At 42.5% G+C, this 22,608-nt stretch overlaps 1 protein-coding gene across 1 annotated transcript in view; it reads left to right on the forward strand.

Annotated features, from left to right (window-relative positions):
• Positions 1-22,608, forward strand: part of eva1aa (eva-1 homolog A, regulator of programmed cell death a) — a 76,902-nt gene that overhangs the window by 14,479 nt on the left and 39,815 nt on the right. Inside the window, exons 2-5 of the mRNA XM_082504636.1 lie at positions 9,187-9,410; positions 11,466-11,589; positions 13,828-13,980; positions 21,441-21,584. Of these exons, the coding sequence (XP_082360762.1) occupies positions 9,187-9,410; positions 11,466-11,589; positions 13,828-13,980; positions 21,441-21,584 (645 nt within the window). The remainder of the gene's footprint in view (positions 1-9,186; positions 9,411-11,465; positions 11,590-13,827; positions 13,981-21,440; positions 21,585-22,608) is intronic.

Raw genomic sequence — 22,608 nt, forward strand, 5'->3', positions numbered from 1 at the left:
AACCAATGAAAAGGTGTCAATATTTGATCATTTCTAGGCTTATCAGTCAAAAAGACATTCTGTTTCCCAACTATTTTCAAGAGGAGCGGTATTTCAAAGTCATGCTCTGCTCCGGGCCTTTGCATCTCATCTGTCGTTTAGGAAATGTAATTACTACAGGGCCTAAAGCCACCAGCATTGGCCTTTGGACCTCTGCTGCCACATCCTGTGAGTGGTGGCTTTTAGAAGCTCTGTCTTCCTCTCTCCATACAGCTTTCTTCCTCAGCAAAAAAAAAAACGGTCATTGTTTTTCTGTTCTTGTTTATTTAAACCACCATAAAGCATTAAATTATTAAGCTCCTTCTCCAGCATTCATCTTATTCTTTGCTTCCCCCCCTCTTCATTCTCTTCTTCCTCTTTTCAAGTACCAGACTTCTCCAGAGCAGTGCTGGAGTGTGGCCCGTGTCTTTGAGGCAAACCTCATCTCTTCCCCGAAATTACCACTTAAAGGGAATTCCTTTTCCAGCAAGCGAGCCTGCAGCCCTCCATCTTTGAACATTTGATGGTTTGATAGCTATAATTTGCTTAAAATAACACCAATAAATTTATGAAGCGGCAAATAAATGCCTAATGCACCAAGATGAAACGCAATACAGCCTTTCATGCTGTAGCGCTCGGGAATGTCTTTATTATTTAGTTTCTGTGGAATGTTTTTTTGAGGTCTTGTTACAAATATACTTTATCATATGTGAATGTTCTTGCACTTTTAGCTTATAGTTACAGCCTGTCAATTATCTCTAAAGTACTGTCACAGCGGGGTGCGCCGATGTGAATGGAAACAGGACCCAAAGGCAGATGAAGACGAGGAGTTGTAAGTTTAAACAGAAAGCGATCCTTTATTTGGATGATTGCAGGGCTAAAACCAGGAACCTAAAGCAAACTGACAAAAAAACCCACTAAGAAACAAAGACTATGACAAAGACTGTAACTATGACTATGGTGGAAAAACAGGCTATGACTGTGACTCTGGTAAGATAAACAGACGACCCGACCATGACATGCAGAAAACAGAAGGCTTAAATACACACATGAGGTGATCAGGGGAAGTGGAGACACATGAGGAAACAGCTGACTGACATTAATCTAATGACAGGACCAGGAGGAGTGAAACTAAATACAATGACCAAAGAACACATGACACTGTCAGAATAAAACAGGAAACACTAAAACTAGACATGACAATACAAACTTAACATACCAAATACGTGATGAATAATGCAAGAACTCAAACATAGAAAACCCAGGAACAATAACTGCCTAAACTAAAGGCAAATAGGAAATAACACAAAACTAACAACATCTCAAAAAATAAGAACAATACAAAGAAAACTCAAAGTGCTGGGTCGAAGACCCAGCCTGTGACAGAGCCCCCCCCGTAAGGGCGGATTCCAGACGCCCGAAAACACCCAGAAAACAAACACAAAACCACAACAACCCACCCAGGGCGGGCGGAGGGGGACCAGGAAAGGAGGGCCAGAAACAAAACCACAAAAAACAAAGCATCAGAAGCACACAGGCCAAAAACAACAAGGGCACAAAAGTCCGAGACCCAGCTTCAGGAGGGCGACCATGAACCCGGCAGAACAGGAGCGAATGGCGAAGCGAGTCAGGTGGCCGCCCCGGAGGTCGACAGCAAAACAAAAGGAAGTTCAAACGTTCAGGAGGCCGACCAGGAGGCCAACGGTCCAGCAGTCCAAAATCCATGAGCTCAGGAGGCCGACCCGGAAGTCGAGAGCACAGCAGGTCACAGTTCATCAGTTCAGGGGGCCGACCCCGATGGCAACGAAGTCCAGCTGACGGCCCGGAAAACGGCCGGCGATTCCGAGGGGCAAAACGTGGCTTGGGCGGCGGCAACACAGCCGCGGGACCAAGCGAGGCCGACACAGAAACAGAGGCCGAAGCCGGAGCAGGCGAAGATGAAGACACGGAAGCCGGACCGGGCGAGGCTGGAGCTGCAGCAGGCGAAGCACAGGCTGGAGCTGCAGCAGACGAAGCACAGGCTGGAGCTGCAGCAGAAGAAGCACAGGCTGAAGACTCAGAGGCCGGGCCAGGCGAGGCTGAAGACTCAGAGGCCGGGCCAGGCGAGGCTGAAGACTCAGAGGCCGGGCCAGGCGAGGCTGAAGACTCAGAGGCCGGGCCAGGCGAGGCTGAAGACTCAGAGGCCGGGCCAGGCGAGGCTGAAGACTCAGAGGCCGGGCCAGGCGAGGCTGAAGACTCAGAGGCCGGGCCAGGCGAGGATGATGATGGAGCTGCGGCAGGCGAGGATGATGATGGAGCTGCGGCAGGCGAGGATGATGATGGAGCTGCGGCAGGCGAGGATGATGATGGAGCTGCGGCAGGCGGCTGAACGGGCCCCTCGGACCCTCCAGCTGGCGAGGCATGAGGCTGTGTAAGTTGCCGCAACACACAGTCTATATTGGGTGAAATGAGTTTATATGTGTTCTCAGACTGAGGTGTGGCAGAACCAGGCGAGGCGTCGTCCTCAGGCTGAGGCGTAGAAGCAGCAAGCAGTTGTGCAGCAGGTGGTGGTCCTGCAGGTGGCGGCACGGGAGCCGCAGGAGGTGGCGCTGCAGCCACAGGTGGTGAAGCAGAAGGTGGCTGAACGGGCTCCTCGGGCCCTCCAGCTGACGTGGCGTGTGGCTGAACGGGCTCCTCGGGCCCTCCAGCTGACGTGGCGTGTGGCTGAACGGGCTCCTCGGGCCCTCCAGCTGACGTGGCGTGTGGCTGAACGGGCTCCTCGGGCCCTCCAGCTGACGTGGCGTGTGGCTGAACGGGCTCTCCCGAACCTCCAGCAGACGAGACATGAAGCTGGCTGGGTTCTCCTGAACCTCCAGCAGACGAGACATGAAGCTGGCTGGGTTCTCCTGAACCTCCAGCAGACGAAGCATGAGGCTGGACGGGCTCCCCGGGCCCTCCGGCTGACACTGAAAAAGGCTGCACAAGCTGCACCTCCGTCCCCGGCTCCAAAACGGCCTGGTATGCAGTCCCACAACAGCTTAGCTGAGCCTGATGGCTAGCATTACCTGTGCAAACAGTCTCTTTACAGCCGGGCTCATGAACCGGAAAAGCAGTGTCAGCTTCTCTAACCTCCGGAGAAAAAACATGAGGAGCCAAAACATAGTCACTCCCTTGCGTTTGTGGTGCGGAGCGTCGGTGGCGCGCACGCCGCTTTTTCTTGAGAGTGGGAGACGGCGGAGCAACGGGTGGAAGTCCCTGGTAACTCTGGGGACCCCCGAGAGCCAGTCGAGTTCCCCGGAAAGGGTGCTCATGCTCTGGAATGAGCCATGGCTTCCACCGGAGCTCCTCCTCCAATAGAGCGCTGAATATTGCCTGACGTTCGTCGTAGTCCAAATCTATGGCGTCCAGCGCTTCCTCGCACTGGACCGTGGCAAGAGTGTGGCAAGACTGTGACGAGGGTGTGGAAACTGATGAGCTGAGAGGTGGTGCCGCTGCGGCGAGTCTCAGCGAACCGACACGAACCGTCTCAGGCTCGCAAGGCAGCGGCAGTGATTCCTGTTCGTGGTTTTGATGCTGCTGCGGTGGCAAAACTGTGCGAACGAAATCCTGCACATCCTCCGACAATTCCGCCGTGTAAACAGGGTAAGCAGACAAGATCTGTCGTAGCTGAACTTTAACTGACTCCTTCTCACTCTCCTGTCTGCATACTGAATAGATTCTCCACTGTCCCTGGAGGATGGTCACACGAGTGCTGAACTCAAAAAAATCCTCGCAGACATCCGCTGGGTCCATACTGGTCGGGTCGTTCTGTCACAGCGGGGTGCGCCGATGTGAATGGAAACAGGACCCAAAGGCAGATGAAGACGAGGAGTTGTAAGTTTAAACAGAAAGCGATCCTTTATTTGGATGATTGCAGGGCTAAAACCAGGAACCTAAAGCAAACTGACAAAAAAACCCACTAAGAAACAAAGACTATGACAAAGACTGTAACTATGACTATGGTGGAAAAACAGGCTATGACTGTGACTCTGGTAAGATAAACAGACGACCCGACCATGACATGCAGAAAACAGAAGGCTTAAATACACACATGAGGTGATCAGGGGAAGTGGAGACACATGAGGAAACAGCTGACTGACATTAATCTAATGACAGGACCAGGAGGAGTGAAACTAAATACAATGACCAAAGAACACATGACACTGTCAGAATAAAACAGGAAACACTAAAACTAGACATGACAATACAAACTTAACATACCAAATACGTGATGAATAATGCAAGAACTCAAACATAGAAAACCCAGGAACAATAACTGCCTAAACTAAAGGCAAATAGGAAATAACACAAAACTAACAACATCTCAAAAAATAAGAACAATACAAAGAAAACTCAAAGTGCTGGGTCGAAGACCCAGCCTGTGACAAGTACAGTTTAAGCAATCACTTTTGTGGCATTAGGCTAAGCTGTAATCTCACAATTTTCTGCAATGTTATACATACTCGCCCAGTACAAGAGGATTTACATTACTGCACAAGCACCATAACACTGACTTAAAGGAGTAAGCAGCTAAAAAAGAAGCAGCATTAATGGTATTATAACACGTTGGTAGCATTTGCAATACTTCTGTCTTTCTTCAGGCCTGGCCAATAGGAAAAAGCGGCGTCTTTCAAAAACCGGGGAAAGCCCTGAGCATTAGTAACTGACAGACTTTGTAGTCGAACCGCTCCCCCTCTCTTTTATTCACCTCCACCTTCCCCTCAGTTCATGTCAGAAGTACCTGTCGTGCTCATTCTTAGCAGACACTGAACACCCCAGCTTAGTGTACCAAAAGTGAATTAGTTAGCTTCCTCTTAGGCTGACCTGAAAGGTGAGACAGGTAAGATTTCAGCTGAGGCTCCAGCTTGTGTGAGAGCACTTTATATAAGCTTTTCATCAGTTTGTACAAGACATGAAGGCAATCTTTTAAGCTTGTTTACCCACACCCAGGTGTAAATTAGCAAAGGCATTTGATATGCACTAGTTTGCGTACTAGTACTGATCCCTTGAGAGAACCACTATGCCAGCTGGGGTTTTTGTTATGTGATGTTGACACAACACAGCAGACCACCACTAATCTCCATCATACGTGACCTGCTCCAACCCTGGGTCAGACTTAAGGGTCATCACATGACCAGATATAGGGGGCTAATAATCGCAAGAGCCTCTGTTTTTATGCTTCATGACTGGCTGTGACAGTGGACATTATTTCCTGCTACCGGGATAAATTGCATAATGTGACAAAATCCTATTCGTGTAGGACAATAAAAAGACAGGTGCTGTTAACAAATCCCCGTGTGTACTTGTGCAGGCGTTAAATTGGCCTTTCAATTCAGTTCATGACAAGAGTTGAGCTGTTTTTACACGTGAAGCATCAGAGCCACAGCCTCCTGTCTTTTAATGAGAGAATAAACAAACCAGTAGACATAATAGTGCAGCGCTTTTGTCAAGAAAAAGGGCAGAGAGCTAGTTAAATAGGGAGTCTGCCCCCCACATGAAAAAGAACACAGGGGAAAAGGGAGGAGGAAAGACGCCTGGGTGTTCCTGCAGCATTGTCGAGCCTTGTGCCTTTGAGGGACACCTGTCATTGGCTGGGCAGTTCACACAGGTGCCTTAACGCCGTCTGATTTGTTGTCCTTAAAATGAGGCTTCAGTCAACAGGTAATGGAAACAATGATGACGATCTTGAAGAAGAGAGCGAGGCAGAGTGGAGGGAGGGTGTAGTGGTGGAGAAAAAATGGATTCTTTAGAAGGCACCTGAGGGTTTTGTGTGAGATAATCTGTTTGCCTTTTACTCACAGTCCTCCTTTTGTCGGGTGGAGGAAGGCGTATCGATGTGTTTGCGGTGCTCAGACTGTTGCTCAAGGATCGCTCTCTCAAGAAACTCCTCCTGCGAGTGGTCCGTTCAAATTCACTTATCTATCCTCAGTCCCCTCTCATTTACCCCTTTCGTAACCTCGGATGTTTCCATGGCTACACAACCCCAGCCAAGGCCTGGGTAGCTGGAGGGCCGCGCAAAATCGTGGTCTGTCACGGCACTTTGCCAAGAACCAGTTCCTAATAATGTGATACTGTTACACCATCACCCACACCCTGGTTTCAGGATCCAAACAGCAGGGCTTGTTCCTACCACGTTGTTTGTGTTGACGTTTTGCATGCATGTGTGTGTGTGTGTGTGGTCCAACTGCTTGGGGAATGCCAAGTTCCCTCTCACCCTGTGTGGAATGTGGCATGCAAAGCAGACCTGTGTGGTTGTGTGTGTGTGTGTGTGTGTGTGGAAGCAGGAGATTAGAGCTAAGACCAAAGAATTAAAAGAATCAAGGGCAATAATGATGTGAAAAGTGTAATTTATAAAACACACCTAATTCTAATTTATCTGACAGCTGCAGCTACTATCAGCTTTTTCTGTGTGTGTGTTTTTTAGCCGTTTGGGTCACTGAAAAACTCCTTGCACTGTGAAGATTTCATAAACTCTGTTTCTGCATCTGTGTGTGAGCAAATAAAACAAAGATTTTGTCTTGTAAGTCACAGGTGTGTGCCTATCTCCTGTACTGACATCAGACCGTGCGGTTACTGTTTGTAGGCTTTGTTTGTGGGGGGTTTACACGTGAATGCAGATAGTTTTCAGACTAAAAGCATTAAACGCCCTTTAAAAAAATACAGCCTGAATTCTAGTTCCGGTATCATCCTGTATCAGACCACTATATCTCACCATTTCTCAGCTATTAAACATTTCAATTATTCTACCTATTACCTTACCATTTGTACTATTTGTCTACTTGTAATTACATGACAATTTGTGACTAATTTCACATATTAATCCATTATGGTTAGCTAACAATTTTGTTTGTATTAGAAAACAATGTAATTCCTTTTCCTTGTTTTCATCAATTGTTAATTTATACTGTTTGCCAACAGTCTGTTATACTCTTTGTGAAAATAATGACAGTTTATAATCCAGATAAGCATTTTAAACTGTTAGCCATACTATAGGTATTTTTAATAATTTATTAACTATTTAACCATTATGGTTAGGTAACAGTTTTGTTTGTGGTCTTCGATGACAACTTAACTAGATTATCCATACTTTTATATTAAATCATGCTTATCATACCAAGAACTATTTTTTTTTACCTTCATTGTCCCATATATTTAGAAACATTTCCAGCTTTTTATTCAAACGTATTGTCTTTTAATATCTTATTCATGAGTTTAGCTAGTTGCTATATTTCAGCGATATCAATTATAAACTTTTTCCTCAGTTATCTATACCATTAATGCTTTTTACATATATGTAAAACAAGCTGGGTCTATTTTTGTTCTGTTTTTGCCCATTATCTTTCTTAAGTCCCAAATTTCAACAGCTTATTAACCTAAATTCTGAAAACTCAGATCAGTTCAGTTCTTTTAGTTATTTTAACAGCTGAGTTGATCATTCCACCTATACTCTGGCTAACCATACATAACCTAGCACTTCAACAATGTCTTATAGAGCCTCTGAATTGTAAATTTAGGCAAAAAGTCCCCCACATGCAAATCCAAATGCTTACGTGCTCATTATTCAGGATGTTTTGTGTTTTTTTCTTTTAACCACAGCCCAACAACTTAGTATCTCACAAAGATAGAATCACCCAAATGCATGCAGGTAATATATACAGCTGTTACAGTAGTAAATTTAAAAGTGATCTATACCATCGCAGTAATATGGCACATCTACCTTTTCTCCTTTATCACATCACAGCCACAGGTGGAAACCGGTTACTGTGAGAAATGGTGGTTTAATAACCATCTCTATTTAGAGCGAGGCTGACCTTTCTACACCCAAGACTGTCTCCTGTTTCCCCTCTGCCTCTTTATCTGTGGCCATGGTGATAAGGGCACAATGTGTGTGTTTTGTGTGTATGTTCTGCAAGTCCACATCTGCTAATGTGTGTGTTAATGAACGCTGTCTTGGTGTTATTTCCTCTTTTCTACCAAACCCTAACCAAATAAAGGTAATTGAATGAGAGTGCGTCCACTTTGTGTGTGAACATGTGTGACTTTACTCCTCTGTAAACATGTTTGCAGAGCATTAACTGCAGAAAGAAGGCTGAGCTTACGTTGGAATGTGTTTTCTTTTGTTGAAAAGTAGCTCTTTAACATATTTTACCACCTGGATTAACAAAAAGTGGCTGCGTTTCCTTTTAGATATGGCAGACCTTTATAACTTCAGAGAAAAGAGATTAACTCAGTCCTTAAATTTTGGATTTTACAATTCCAGCCAGTTTTTCAAATGGAAGAAGCAAAGTGTTCTTTGGCAGCCAGCTCATAAATGAGCCAGACGGTCGAGAAAGACATTATATGGCAGCGGCCAAGGGATCAGCTCTCTTCTTTATCTGTTTCCTTCTCACAGACTGGAATGTTAATGGTGGCTTTGTGAGGAGTCCTCTGGAGTGACTGACAGCCGAGTGGCAGCTCTCAAAGACTCTTAATGGAAGAAAGAAACCTTTTCTTTAATTTGAAGCAGCATCTGAGTTCCTTGTTTCATGAAATGGTTATATAACATGTCTATTCACATGAACTGCCTTGCATAGTGCAAGAAAACATGGTTTCCAGCAAACAAATGAGATGCTAATAGATATCGAACATGTGGAGTTGGACATTAAAGGTTTACGAATAAGAGACGACAGGTCATTCCAGAAAGACTTTGTTTCAGAATTGTTCTTGGATCAATATTAATTCAGTTCAATTCCGGTGCAAAATCTTTCTATAAAAGAATAATAGTTTCATGTTTTAAAAATCATACTTTGCACATGTTTTTATAATATAAAACACAGCAGTTTGTTCTGTAGCGATAACAAAAGGGCTAAAACTTACAGCTGAATAAGATAAATCTTTACTTTCTTTTTTGCTGCACTAGTCAAGGCTTTAAAGGCATCTTTGAGCTGGAAGCAGTGATGTAGTTCTTTAAATGAAGGCTAGGCTAGCATGGTTACAACTCTCTGCATATGGAAATGGGATGGAATAAGAGATTAAGTAGTGCATCATAAAATTATACAACTCGAGAATGCTTAAAATTGTTAAGTATCAAGAAATTAATTATCAACAGATGGTACTGTTTAATGTGCAATAAATGAATGTCTGCGGTTCTGCTTTCTTGCTTTCTCACAGGCTATCTGTCCAAAGTGTTGAGGAACTACACAGCGAGGGCTTGTGACGGAGACTTCCTGACGGTGCGCTGCCCTTCACGTGCCACCATCACCATCCAGTCAGCTTTCTATGGAAGAAGAGGTGCTTCTGATCCCCAGCAGTGCCCTCAGACCTACCAGGCCCTCCTAAGCTCCTATAAAGCTCGGGAGGATGATCGATATTGCTCTGTGTCCACTGCACTACAGGTAAATAGCCAGGCTCATTCCTTTTGCGCTATTACATCATCATTATTCACAACTGTATTGAGTTGGTATTTACCAGACTTTTCCTAAGAATAAAGAATCTCCTCCCACATTTGGCATCCCGCCTTCTGTAAGTCACTTCTTAATGCACTGCCTTTCTTTTTTGGGTTGAGAGAAAGTGTTCTGTAAAAGGTTCAAATTAGCCAAGGGTTAAACTCTGGAGAACCAACGATTATGTAATGCTTTGTGGGAACGTTTTCCGGCAAATTACACTCTCTAAAGAGGAAGCAGGCTTGTATGTTCCTGTGACACAAAGCGATTTCATGGGGTCTTTGCTTTAGCATCCTCTCCCAAATTGGGATGCGGCTGGACAAGGAGACCCGCTTTGCAGCACCAACACAAACACGCACAAACACATCCTGTTCGGCATTCATTCAGTTGTTCGGTTTATTCTTAGGCTCCCCTGCCTTTTAGCATCAAACACCCTCCGTTTCCATAATAGATAGGGCTGCCATGAATGCACAGACACAGAGGCTGCATTGTGTCGAAGTGAGAGAATGACTGCCGTGCCACCCACATGAGCACCACCTGTTCGTGACCTTTGGTTTGCTGGCCTTACAGAAAGAATGCCTCCATCTACTAATGCTTGTTTAGTGATGCCTCAGGTTGACCAAGTGACATTTGTCCTTATCTTTTAACCTAATTATTTTCAAATCCCATTTATACTGATTCATTACTTTTTGTGCAATCAAACTTTACACCATAGAGATTTTGCAAGTAGCAAATATTTAGAATTTTTGCTGTAAAAAGGCAGATTAATCAATTCATTTCTGTCTGCCAGTAACTGAGTTCATAATTGTTTAATTAACATAACATAACTTTCTCACAGTGAAATTTTGGCAATAGCATTCAATAATATCTTTTTTTTTTAGATTTTCAGCATGTAGTCTGATGGATGTGAAAATTCAGCCTTTGCTGTGTGCTTAATCTGTGATATGTAGAGTCATTCTTTGGTGTATTCAGTAAAAAGCTTTGTCTTATTTTGTATTCTTTCTGACTGTCAACACAGTTGGCACTGAAACTTGTCTGGGAAGATGAACACCTTCACTGAGCCTTCTAAGGTTACTTATTGTCACCAGATTCATGCTCAAAAGGGGAATTTTGGTGTGTGGCGGGGAGATCCTCTCAAAAATGAGCGTGATCTTATTTATTTCCTATTTGAAAAGCTGTGAAAAGACTTTAATTTGTTGCTATGTGGATTAAACGGAGCTGAAGCAGTCTGATAAAAGAGACCAACAATGGCCATCACTTTGCAACATAATTAATTCTTCAGCACGAACACATGTGGTCGTTTCTCCTAAAGATATCGCTCTTTAAAAAACACAAACTTAAATATACTTTGTAACAAACAGGATCAAATATTGCATTTACTGCCTGTTTGCAAGCATGGATCAGTACCCAGCCATGTGCATGTTATTAATGTAACAGCTAATTCAATTCAGTGGTTTACTGTGTTTTTTTGTTTATGTAATACAGTGGACGTACACAGAAGAATAAGACTTCTCATTCAGTGCTTATTGTTTCATTATTTGATTTGGTTTTCTTGTTAGATCTGCTGACAACAAAAAGTATATTTCCAGACGTATTAGTCTTAATTGGCACCACAGTGAGGACCTTCTTGTCTATTTAGTGTGTTTTTAGGTGGAAGTCCACAAATTACGTTTGTTATCTTACCCCGGCACTATTTCAGTGGTAATTCATGTCTCTTTCCGTGCTTTTTCATAACTAATGCAACTCTTTTAATATTTAATTTAAGGGAGGCTCTGAACTGAAACCTTTCAGCTATTCCTGTGTGTTGGATTGGTCACTGGGCTTATAGCAGGCTAAAACATGAGAAAACGAAGTGGGTGAACTGATGCCATATACCCTAATAGCTATAAGCAACCTGTTTGAAGTGGTTTTAGGGTTTTTTTGCTGCTGGTCTCACTATCATTGGCTTGTTGTTTTCCCTCTAAACGTGCCTTTGTTCTTCTCCCGTTTTGTGTCACTTTGCTTCAGAAAATGCAGGACGAGTGCCAAGACAGAAGGAGCTGTCAAGTCCTTGTCAACAGCCGCGTGTTTGGGACGGACCAGTGTCCTGGGAGCAGTAAATACCTAATTGTCTGGTACAAATGCAGACCGAGTAAGTCCCTCGTCGCCCCGCGTTGTGACAGTGACAAAAATCTCTGTCCCTCCCTGTGCTTGAACCATTCTTTCTTTGTTTCCCCCCCTCACAACGCCAATACACAATACACAAGGGTGGTGTCAGGTCAAAACCAAACTAGTACACTAACAATCAAAGGAAATCCCAAATCAACCTTTAAAATTGTGTACCAAGGCTCTCCCCTGTAGCCACTTATAAATATCTGAATTTGAAATAGAAATTGGGGCTGAGCTATACTTTTTAATATATTACAGGTGATGATTATGCTTTTTCATCATTCTGTGAGGTACATGCCCGTAGAGTAGATGCTCATAATAGGTTTTTCCAACACAGCTGGACTCTTTACTGACTCTTTACTTTATCTAGCATCAGGATGTGGTATGTGTAGCTAACCCAAAAGCCAAAGTGCCATTGTTTGTCATGCTAAAGCACTATGTCAATTAGTGGACATGCTATATATTTGAAATCAAGTATATTGGCAACAATTGAGGAATAAGGCTGGCTGCACAGGCAATACTGAATCTGCATCAATCAGTACTGGACACTGACAACCATATGTTATAGCCTCATACTCACTGGATGAAGAGACTATATCTGTTGTGATCGTGGCTGTCTAATCTGTATCTGTTATAAAAAACCTCAGATGGAAGGAGCTAGCTAACACCTCTCCAGCTGTGACTGGAGACCTTCTATAATATGTTATAACTATAGAGGCCATCTTTCATCTTAATCTGTCATTTCTGATTGAATTTAATTCTCTTATTTTCTGTTATTTTTATTAGCATGTATTTCTATTCGTATGTTCGGCACTTTGGTCAGTGGTTGCTGTTTTTAAAGTGTGTTATAAATAAAGTTGGTATGGCTTGGCTTGGATGACATTCATGGTAGCATGCAGTAAGGAGCATTTTGCTGTTTCAGCAGCTTGACCGTTATATGGCAGCCTGTTAATAGTAACGTTTGGTCTTCAACTGGAAAAACATGCTGTGACTTTGCTTATCCCGTTTATATACTTTGCAGCAGGTAGACACATAGCTTTAATGCTGGTCAAAATTTTCTTAAGTATATCTCATTCATATATTGAAGCTGTTTCACTCTAGCCTCACACTTTTGCATTTGCTACTGACTAAATTTAAGCTTTTTGTTTCAGATGGAAATCCCAAACAATACTCTTGAGCATAAGGGGGTCAGACCTGGCAAGAGTATTTAAATGTATTTCTCATTTAACTACTTTTTGTAGGGAAAACCTTTTCTATAATTTTTCTATAAAGTCTGCATTAATTTAGGCATCAGTATCCGTGTGACTTCCCTCTGTGCTGCTTCTTTTATCTGAAAAACCCCCCGCTTTTTGCGTGCCTCGCTGTTTATCCTTGTCCATCGTTCCCCTTGTGATCCAGGAAGTTAAGAGTATCACTCCGGAGGGGAGCCACAGCAGTGCAGTAATCCCACCCTGATTCTAGTATTCATTCGTCGCTCAGTCCTGTGCTGAGCCGAGCCGCACTGAGCTGTGCAAAAGTTCACACAAGAGTGCCCACAACTCAGCATTAATCCACTGATCCCCCTGCCTTTCCTACTTGTTCCTTTCTCCACTGGACCCCAGGACCAATCAGCAGCTCTTTGTTCACTGTCACTTAACCAATGACTTCTCGGGGGGGAAGAGAGAAAGGCTGCATGGGGTGTTAGTGAGGTGCAACGGGCAGGTGTCACTGCCTCTGAAAAGAGAGGTGGCTAGAGGATGGTGTTAGTGAAGGAGAACAGGGAGGGTCTGAGACAGAACAAGAGTGAGTCCATCACAAAGAAGTATAACAAACTAGTCCTGAACATTTTCTTTGCTTTCTCTCTCACTTTTCTTTTCTGCATTCCTGTTCCACTTCCCACATGGATATAGAAACACTCTGCTGTTGTGTTTTTAGTTGCAGGCCAGTGGAGCTACTTCTTGCTGTCACAGGTCACTTTGGGTGGATGTGTCAGAGGAATGCCTCTGCATGGCTCTACATGTCCACCAATCTGTCCTCCCTCTGTCTCATGCCCATTACTCTGAATGAAAAATGGAGTCTGTGCTCTGCGCATATGATAAACTGCTAAGCAGAGGTTCTAATTTAGTGGTTCTAATTTGTATCTAATCAGCAAATATCCAGGAAATGAAAACTTATATCAAATATTATTAAATAATTTTTTTTTGGTTGACAAGCTTTCTTCTTTCTCTCTCTGTATCCACAGATGAGTATAAGAGTAAGGTGGTCTGTGAGGAAGATAAGATGAGGCTAAGCTGCAAACAGGGAATGCAGATCGCCGTCTACTCCGCCATGTTCGGCCGAACTCTGCAGGGCACCCTCGAGTGTCCCCTTCTCCACAGGAGGTCTCCATCAGTGGGTGAGAAACCTTCTTGTTTTCCTTTTCTGTCACTTCAAGTATGCAGTGTTTAAAAATCTACTTCGCTCTTGAAAGCTGTATTTTTTGGCAGTTTTTTTTAATAGTTCGTGATCATTCAATGACTTCCTTTTTTACAAAGGTGCCTCGGTCGTGTGATTGTGTCATGTATTTTCATGAAAGGTGGCACTTTTTGCACATTTGTATCATTCCTCATATAATCAATTTAGGGGTCAGTCCGAGGTCAGGGGAGGAGTAATAAGTAAGGAGTCATAAAACAAGACACTAGCTTGGCTTGCAAATCAGGCCTACATGTGTTTGCATGAAGTTAAAAAGAGTCTCCTTGTCGTGCTAATGCTCTTATACATATTAATGAATGGGAAGAGTGCAACTTCAGGTCGCCGTTTTTTTGCTAAAAGACAAAAATGCCTTGCAGCGAAGACATAATCTAAACATTCAGGTGTCATTACATTGAGCAGATGTGAAAAATGAAAAGGTTTTAATAATGAGCGTTACACGCCTGGACTCGAACTCCAGTGAACCACAAAGAGAACTACAAATACAGTCAGGTTCAAAACACCTGCTGAATCCCCCCTTCATGAAATGTCTTTGACGTGGGCGATATTGCCTTGAGATGCTGTTGTGGTTTGGAAACCTTCATTCCTTCATTTCCTCCACTTTCTTTGACTGAGAGGCTCTAGAGCAAACACTGGTCTGTCACACCCATCCCTGATGTCATCTATTCAAACCTCTTTGCACTTCTTCCACAATCACTGGTTGATAATTTCACTTTTAGAAGCAATTTACCTTTTGTCATTTCATCATCTTGTTCTCGGAGCATTTTGAGATAAAGAAAACCACCACTGAGCATCAGGTAGACACACACTAACGTGCACACATTGCCAGGGGAATGAGGAGGAATGTAGATCAGATGTCCCTGTCATCAAAAGCACTGAGTTTGGACTGTTGAAAAGGAACATATTGAGTTCCCTCCAAGTATGCATGTTTGTTATGTGCATGTGTGAGTGCATGGGATACCCAAATGTACCCCTGGCCTTGTTTAGAGGAATGTTAATGACTTTAAACTTGGATCCGTGGCAACTATTAGTATTAGTTTAACCACAGGTGCTGTTGTGGTGGCCTTGACCCTTTTGTCAGGTAGTCTTTTCCTCTGTACAAGGAGGAAGCATTGGACCAGACATGTGGCAAGTAGGTGTAGCAGGTGAGACAGGGCTGGTTTCAGATATGGTTTCAGACTCTGGGGTTAAATACAGTAGCTCTGAGTATTGATCAAAAATCTAATTGAAGCAGGGGAGACGTGGTGTTTACTGAAAAATCACATATTCACCATTAGTGTGTTTATGTCGACTGGAGACTCAGATACACACAAACGGCTGTTCGCCCACTTTATAGAATGAGTTTTCCTCTCTCCATCACATACACACATGTGTGTGCATGTAAACACTGCACTCACCCACAACCACCCCCTGAGCTGTTCCAGACAGTCTGGTGGTGCTGTAGTGGGATTTCCCCTGTCATCTCTATCTTTAATGTGGCTCTCATGTCACCTGGAGCAGGAAGTGAGGGTGTCTTAAGTGACAGCTTAGACAAACACTGTTAATTATTTCTAAATGCTTTCCCCCTTCTTCTTTTACCCTCCCGAAGCAGCGTGGAGCCTCAGCTGCATGTGTGTATTTGTGGTTCTGCATGTCTGAATTAATCTTGAGGTTGGCAGTCGCTGTAAACGCAAGTTGGTTTTGTGTCTGTTTTGAATTTAAGTTTCCTTAAATGCAGGTTCAAATGTGCTAAGCGGAATAGGTTATGGTAATCTCTCAAACCTTCCTGGCAAAGTTGCAGCCTGAGGTGTGGGATCAACCGCTGAACTTACACAGCTGACTGCACGGCCCAGGTATGCTGTGCATAGTGTAATGTTAAGGAATATTACAGTGCTTTGCTTGTACACTGTTAGATGCACAAATTTAGACAATTTAACACTAGCCACCTGCCAAATAGACAGAAATTTTTTGTGATAACTTGTGCTAGCTGTTGTCTAACAAACAAATGTCTTCTGGAGGTAATTTTCTAGTCAACTTATTTAACTTAATTAGATTTGCCACAAGGAATTTATGCCATGGAAAACCACTGTCTGCTTTCCTTTTGAATGCAAAAGTCCTGGAAAAGTATAGCAGGAAAAAACAAGTATGTACATAGACATGTACTCACAACACAAGGATTCTTTGATCTTGTCTTCTGGGTGGGAGTGGCGGAGTTGGACGGCTTTTGGCGGCGATGAAGAATCCTCAAAGTAAAGGGGCCTGCTTCAGCCCTCCTCTCTCATCTGCCCCATTACCACGATACATACCTCTTGACATCTAAATAGCCCCCCATGCTTGGCATGCAGGATCTTAGAGTGTGTTTTTTTTTTCTAAAATAAAAGGAAGGCCACTGTGCTTTCCCTTTTGAGTGTGTGCTTTGAAAACGATGGTTCAGACTTTAGTCTATTTGCAGGTTGGATACTAGATTATTATGCACAGCTGCACACTTTAATACTTCCATTTTGGACTGCTTGTTCCATTTTTAGGGTGTGAGATACTTCACTGTAACTCTGTCTGTATTTATTGCAGACACTAATAGATGCAGAGCAGATAAGTAGCATGTTTATGCTGTTTTGGACTTTGCTGATATAGATATAGATTTATGTTAAATGTGCAGGTCTGTCTATTTAAATCAGTCCTGAAAGACCTGAGTTGACAGATTTCTGTCAACAAATTGTTACTGGTTGACTGTTTTTCCTAAAGTTTGCAAAAATATCATCAATGACATTTGTATACTGGCTATCATGAATTTCTCAGGCTGCATGTTTTCTATGATAACAAGCTCATGCAGGGTTAAGGTGATAACACACATAGCACACATACCAAATTCTCTGATTTGCTGGAATGATTGTGACATAACTTGCTATCGCCTTACAAACCCACACAAGCAAAATCCTCTGTACAGTACTGTGCAAAAGTCATCAAGCCCTTTGTATTTTACTAAGAATATAACAAACAATTGGAGTTATTTCTGGAAACATGCATAGGAGTACAGCATATGTGGCAAAAATAGAGTTTGTATTCAATATGACCACCTTTATTCTTAAACAGAGCCCGAACTCCTTTAGGCAAAATTTCTTATAATTTCTTTAAATAGTCTTCTGATCGCAGATTCAGCTAAAGTAATGGACACAAACTTTGTGTTTTTGTGACAGGCTGCTTGTAACAAAGTGCCTAAAGATACATTTTAAGTTGTTTGTTAAGTGTAGACACAATGCTGGTTCATCCCTTGAATTAGGTGCCTTTTTTATGCATGAATGATTCAATGGTTGGTGTTAATTGGCTTAACCAACAAAAGAGTCATCTGAAAATGGTCAGGGACGAGGACTGCAATTAAAATGAGTGAAAAAGCAGCCAATGTTTAAAGAAAAACTACTATAGCTAAAGATGACTTAAAAAAAAACTCAAGTTCCTGCTCCTTGCAAGCAAAAAGTGATGATATGAGGGGTGGCTCAAGACTTTTGAAAAGTATTGTTTATGTCTGGCTGTAAAATATGTTTCCAGAGAAGTGAAAGAACATTTTGGGGTAAATGCGTGTGGTGTTACCTTGGGTAAAAGGTTGTCTGTCAATGTATCATTGACATCTACTGAAAGCATTTGGCGTGTGCAGATCCTTTCACCTTATCACCATATCTGAAAGTCGCTCTTCTATTACACAAAGAGTTTAAATCCCACAACAATGAGTTAAACCTCCCTATTAAATGATACGTATTGCCGATGAGTCAGAACGAAAGAGGAGTCGAGTGTTTTCCATCCATTGTCTTGAAATTCCAGGAAAGGTGTGCGTGGGTGGAAAACTTGGACTGTTATGGTGGTTGTAGTGACAATTTACTAGGAAAGGTTGCTGTACTCTTTGCACGTGTGTGTTCATTTGTGTGTTTGGATATGTATGTGCTCTGAGGTGTGTTGCGTTTATTTGAAAACACACAGTTGCTGTACACCAACCTCAGAATGTATGACAGTGAAAATGCACTAACCTTACAGGACATCAGGCTTAATACATGTGCTCTGTGATGAGTGAAACTCAAGATGTGGCTTTCTACTGGATAAATTATTATCTTTTTTTCTTTTAAAACAATTGAATGACATGAAATGCCACATCACACAGCTTTAGGTGGTTTCTCCACCCAGAATCGCCCTTTCATTGTATTAGGAAATCAGCTCAGTAACTTTTCGAACTGTGTAATTCCTTTTAAGAAAAGTACTTGTAGGTGCTTTTCTGTGTGTGACCTCAGTTTATGTTTCCTGCTGTAATTAGTCATCATTGAGAGTAAGTGTGTGTTTGTTTGTGTATGCATGTGAATCTGTGTGCATGTGTGTGTGTATCCAGGAAGCTCCTCCCTTTCCTCATATGCTGCTTCTCTTGACTATGGGCCTACTCTTCTGAGCTATAGTCCTGTCCTTGTTGGGTGTGTGGAGGATAGAGGGGTGGTGGCCCAAGCTTGGAAAATTGGAGAGGGTAAAGGTTAGAGGTAACAGGGGTTATTCATGCCGTGTGTATGTGTGTGTGTGTGTGTGTGTGAGAGAGAGAGGGGAACTGTTGTATGCTTGTCTCTCTGTGTTAAGACCACTAATGAGAGCCAGAGGAGGTCAGGCCCTTGGGAGTGTTCTTTTAAACTACATAGAAATTCTGTGTGTGGCTGAGCTGGTGAACAAAGAATACATGTGTGTCTCCATCCTCTCTATCAGCTCCTGAACCTCTAAGTCCCACCCCATTTTCTGTGAGCTCTGTGCTCAGCTAATCACCCAGTCAGCGAATCTAAGGTGCAGCTAATGGGGGTCTGTCTGTCAGTGGACTTGGCTTGTCAGGCCCTCCGGACAGGAAAAAAGAGCGGCAGAGAAAATTGAGGCACATTCGTCAGAGCAGGAGGTTATTGAACTGAATCAGAATCAGAATACTTTATTAAGCCCTAAGGAAATTATGTAATTATGTAACGGCGGTAATATATTTATATATTGCTATAAACAGTGATCATAAAATTAACTAGTACAAATGTACATATTGTAGAAAAATATAATGTGATTAATAAAGGAAATAAAAGCCAATAGTTACAACATTGATCTCTGTCATAGACACAGACTGCTTATCAGTTTGTCTTACATAAACAGATAATAAACTGCTAATATGGATAATAAACTTTCACATTAAACGCCTCCTCACCACTTTATTATGTACACCTTGGTAATACTGGGTTGAACCCCCTTTTGCTTTCAGACCTGTGTTATTTCGGCATAGATTCCTCTGAGATTCTGTTCCATATTAACATGATAGCATCACACAGTTGCTGCAGATTTGTTCTATGATGCAAATCTCTCATTTCACCACGTCCCTTTTTGATTGAGAAGTGGGGATTGAGGAGGCCAACTGAGTACATGTTCAAGAAATCAGTTTGAGATGATCTAAGCTTTGAGACATGGTGAGTTATTCTGCTGGAACCAGCCATATTAAGATGGTTACTGTGCGGTCATAAAAGGGATGGATATCGTCAGCAACAATATTCAGGAAGGGTGTGGCATTGAAATGATGCTCAACTAGTACTAGGGTGTCCAAAATGTGCCAAGAAAATATCCCTCACACCATTATGCCACCATCAGCTGGCTGAACCTTAGATACGAGCCAGGGTGAATTCTGACGCACAGATTAAGCACATTCTGACGCTTCCTCTGAATGCTGCAGTAGAAATCAAGGCTCGTGTGACCGTGCAACTTTTTTCATCTGTTGTGCGGTTTTACTTAGATGTACCTGCACGTCAAATGTACTTAATGACTTGTACCATAGTCCTACTTCTGTCCTGTCCTCAGGATGCAGCTCAACATGTAAAGTCTGGCACTGCAAATTTAACGGTAAGGTAAGAAAATTAGTAATTTACTAAATCAAAACAAAGTTGAGTTGCCATTTCATAATTTAAAAAAAATTATAAACAAATTAGAAACCAAGTTTTTCCCATAAGTTTAAGACTGATGGCAGAATTCAAATTAACTTTTTTTTTTTTACATTACTCCACATGTTTTAAGTGACAGCAGGAATTATTCCACCTTTGAGTTATGGTCCTTCATATCCAGTTACTCTCACTGGTTCCCACAGGCTTTCACCTCACTACATCCTGGTTGGGAATTCCACTATGTCAGCTCCAGCTGGGGGTGTACCCGTTTGATCTGTGTCCAGTTGAACCAACAGTGATTCAGGCTTACTTCATTGAGAAGCTTAATGCTTTGCATATGCTGTGACCTGTAACCACACAAGATTTATGGAACAGATTTCCCCGCAATTTAGTTATATAACATAAACTGTAAAATAAGTCTCCTGCTTATAAGACAGGCCTGCACGGTTACAGGCCATCCAAGGAATTCCCAATTTTGATATTATGCATGACCGCTAGATTACCCTCAAACACTTCCAGGCTATGACATTTAACCTTTAGCCATAATTTGTTGAGGCTTGCTGACACTTGAACCAAGTCTTAGCCAGCATGCCCTCGATAGCTTTTTTCTGCACTTCTCCTTCTGCGTGGGCCACCAAGACAGCCGAGTGTCCATTTTCAAAGGCTCATTTCCTTGTGTTGTTTTTAGGGGTTAGATGGCCCGTGGGGGGCCCGGGAAGCATCCATGTGGAACCAAGGGCCCTCCACATTCCCACAAGACCACAACAGGAGTTGATTAGTGCTTCTCACACCTTTATCCTTAGTGTCACTGGAGTCATGTGGAGATATGTAGAATGGGAATTCCACTGGGACTGCACCTTTGAGTACTTTTATATTTCCTTTGCTGCTTAACTCATTTGCAGATTATTGGCTTAGAAGTGCCATGTCATCTTCTGCAGCTGTGTTACAATTATGGAATAAAGGAATGAAATCAAAGCCAAAAAACGAGGAGAGGAGTTGGCTGGTGCTTAGCGATGATGTATGAGAGGCGTATCCATTACTTTGACTGGTCTCCATACACAAACACTCACACACCCACATGTATTGGATCAGATATCCTTTAGACAATGTAAGGCCTGCGGAAGGTTCTCTATGTGGGTCTGATGTGGACACAAACTCCATCATGGGATCTGAGATGTGTGTGTATGTGTGTCTTTGTAAGTGTCACGCCATCTAAGAACACAGAGCATAAGAAATGTAAATTGATAATAGTTATTGGGGAAGTAGTTTGGACTTTCAGTCCATTTATATAGAAAATATGTTAACAGAAATCTTCATTTTTTTAAAAATGCGTTTGCCTGTATTTTTAACAGAAATCCACATTTTACAATGCTAGTGGAATTTTTCTGTAGACTATAGTTGATGATCCAGTGGAATAGACATTACTGAGATGTGGGTTTTACAACAGAGTATTACATATGTTTCCCCATCTCTGTTTTTATTCCAGAGTGCCAGTCGTCCGTGGCTCTGCAGGTTTTGACCAACCGCTGCCAGGGAAAGAAAACCTGTCTCATCCGAGCTTCCACGAGAGAGTTTGGAGATCCGTGTTACGCTGGCACCAGGAAGTACCTCAGCGTCATCTACACCTGTGGTGAGTCCCCAAGAAACCAATACTCATGGTTTAGTTTTTGCCTGCCACCAGGGGGTGATGTTTGCTAATTTATCAGCTGCACTCCTGCCCATCATGTTGGACCCCAGTTTCAGGATGAGGGACACTAAAAGGGGTTCTGCTGTAGTTGCAGAAATATGATTATCATCTGCGATGATCGTGGTTATGGTGAATAAATATGGGTAACAGGGGGATAATTTGTTAGGCTTATAATTTTTACTTTGAAAGGAAACTGAAACAATAAAATAATTTCGGAAATAGTTTTTTACTGAAATGAGGAAACTATTCGAGGATTTAAATGCTTCTACATGTATTTTCCACCTCAGATCTTTAGTGAAGAAAACTACATTAAGCACTGGATATTGTGTTTAGACCTTATGTCTGTGCGGAAGGATGAGATTAATGATCTTCTTCCTTTATCAGTTCCCCTCCCAAGAGCTAATCTGGACATGTCAAGACTGTAATTAATTAACCACATGCTTTAGACATGCACAAAAGTATACATACACAGACAGGAACGGATCAATCAGCACCATGCCCGGGAATCTCTTAAATCCATAAAATCCATTTGCCCAAACACCCAAAGTAACATTCGTTCTGTTGTTTGCCTTGGCATTTCAATCTGAATTCTGAATTTATTTTATAGATTTTGAGATTTTTTTGTGTAAGTAATTTTCTGCTGCCTTTCTGCTATACAGTTCTTGTCATTTCTTGCTTCAGGGGATAATCTGTATCTTGATGTTGTCATGAGAGTTTACAGCTTGTTTATAGTCTGGTTTTGGAGATCCTCCATGCTGAATCTCCAAGAACCGTCAACTGTGAGCTAGTCATTGCAGACAAGAATACGGAGACTGTTCAACTGTGTTTATGGAATCGTTTGGAATGAATCTGTGTCTGACCTCTCTTATCTGTCACTGATAGCACAGTGTATTATCCTTACAGCTCTGGTACTGAGTTTGGCTGGTAAATGTGTGAGTGTCTGTAGGGCCTCAGAGACAAATGAGAT

This window comes from Aulonocara stuartgranti (assembly GCF_965226115.1).
Source record: "Aulonocara stuartgranti genome assembly, chromosome: 15".
NCBI lineage: Eukaryota > Metazoa > Chordata > Actinopteri > Cichliformes > Cichlidae > Aulonocara > Aulonocara stuartgranti.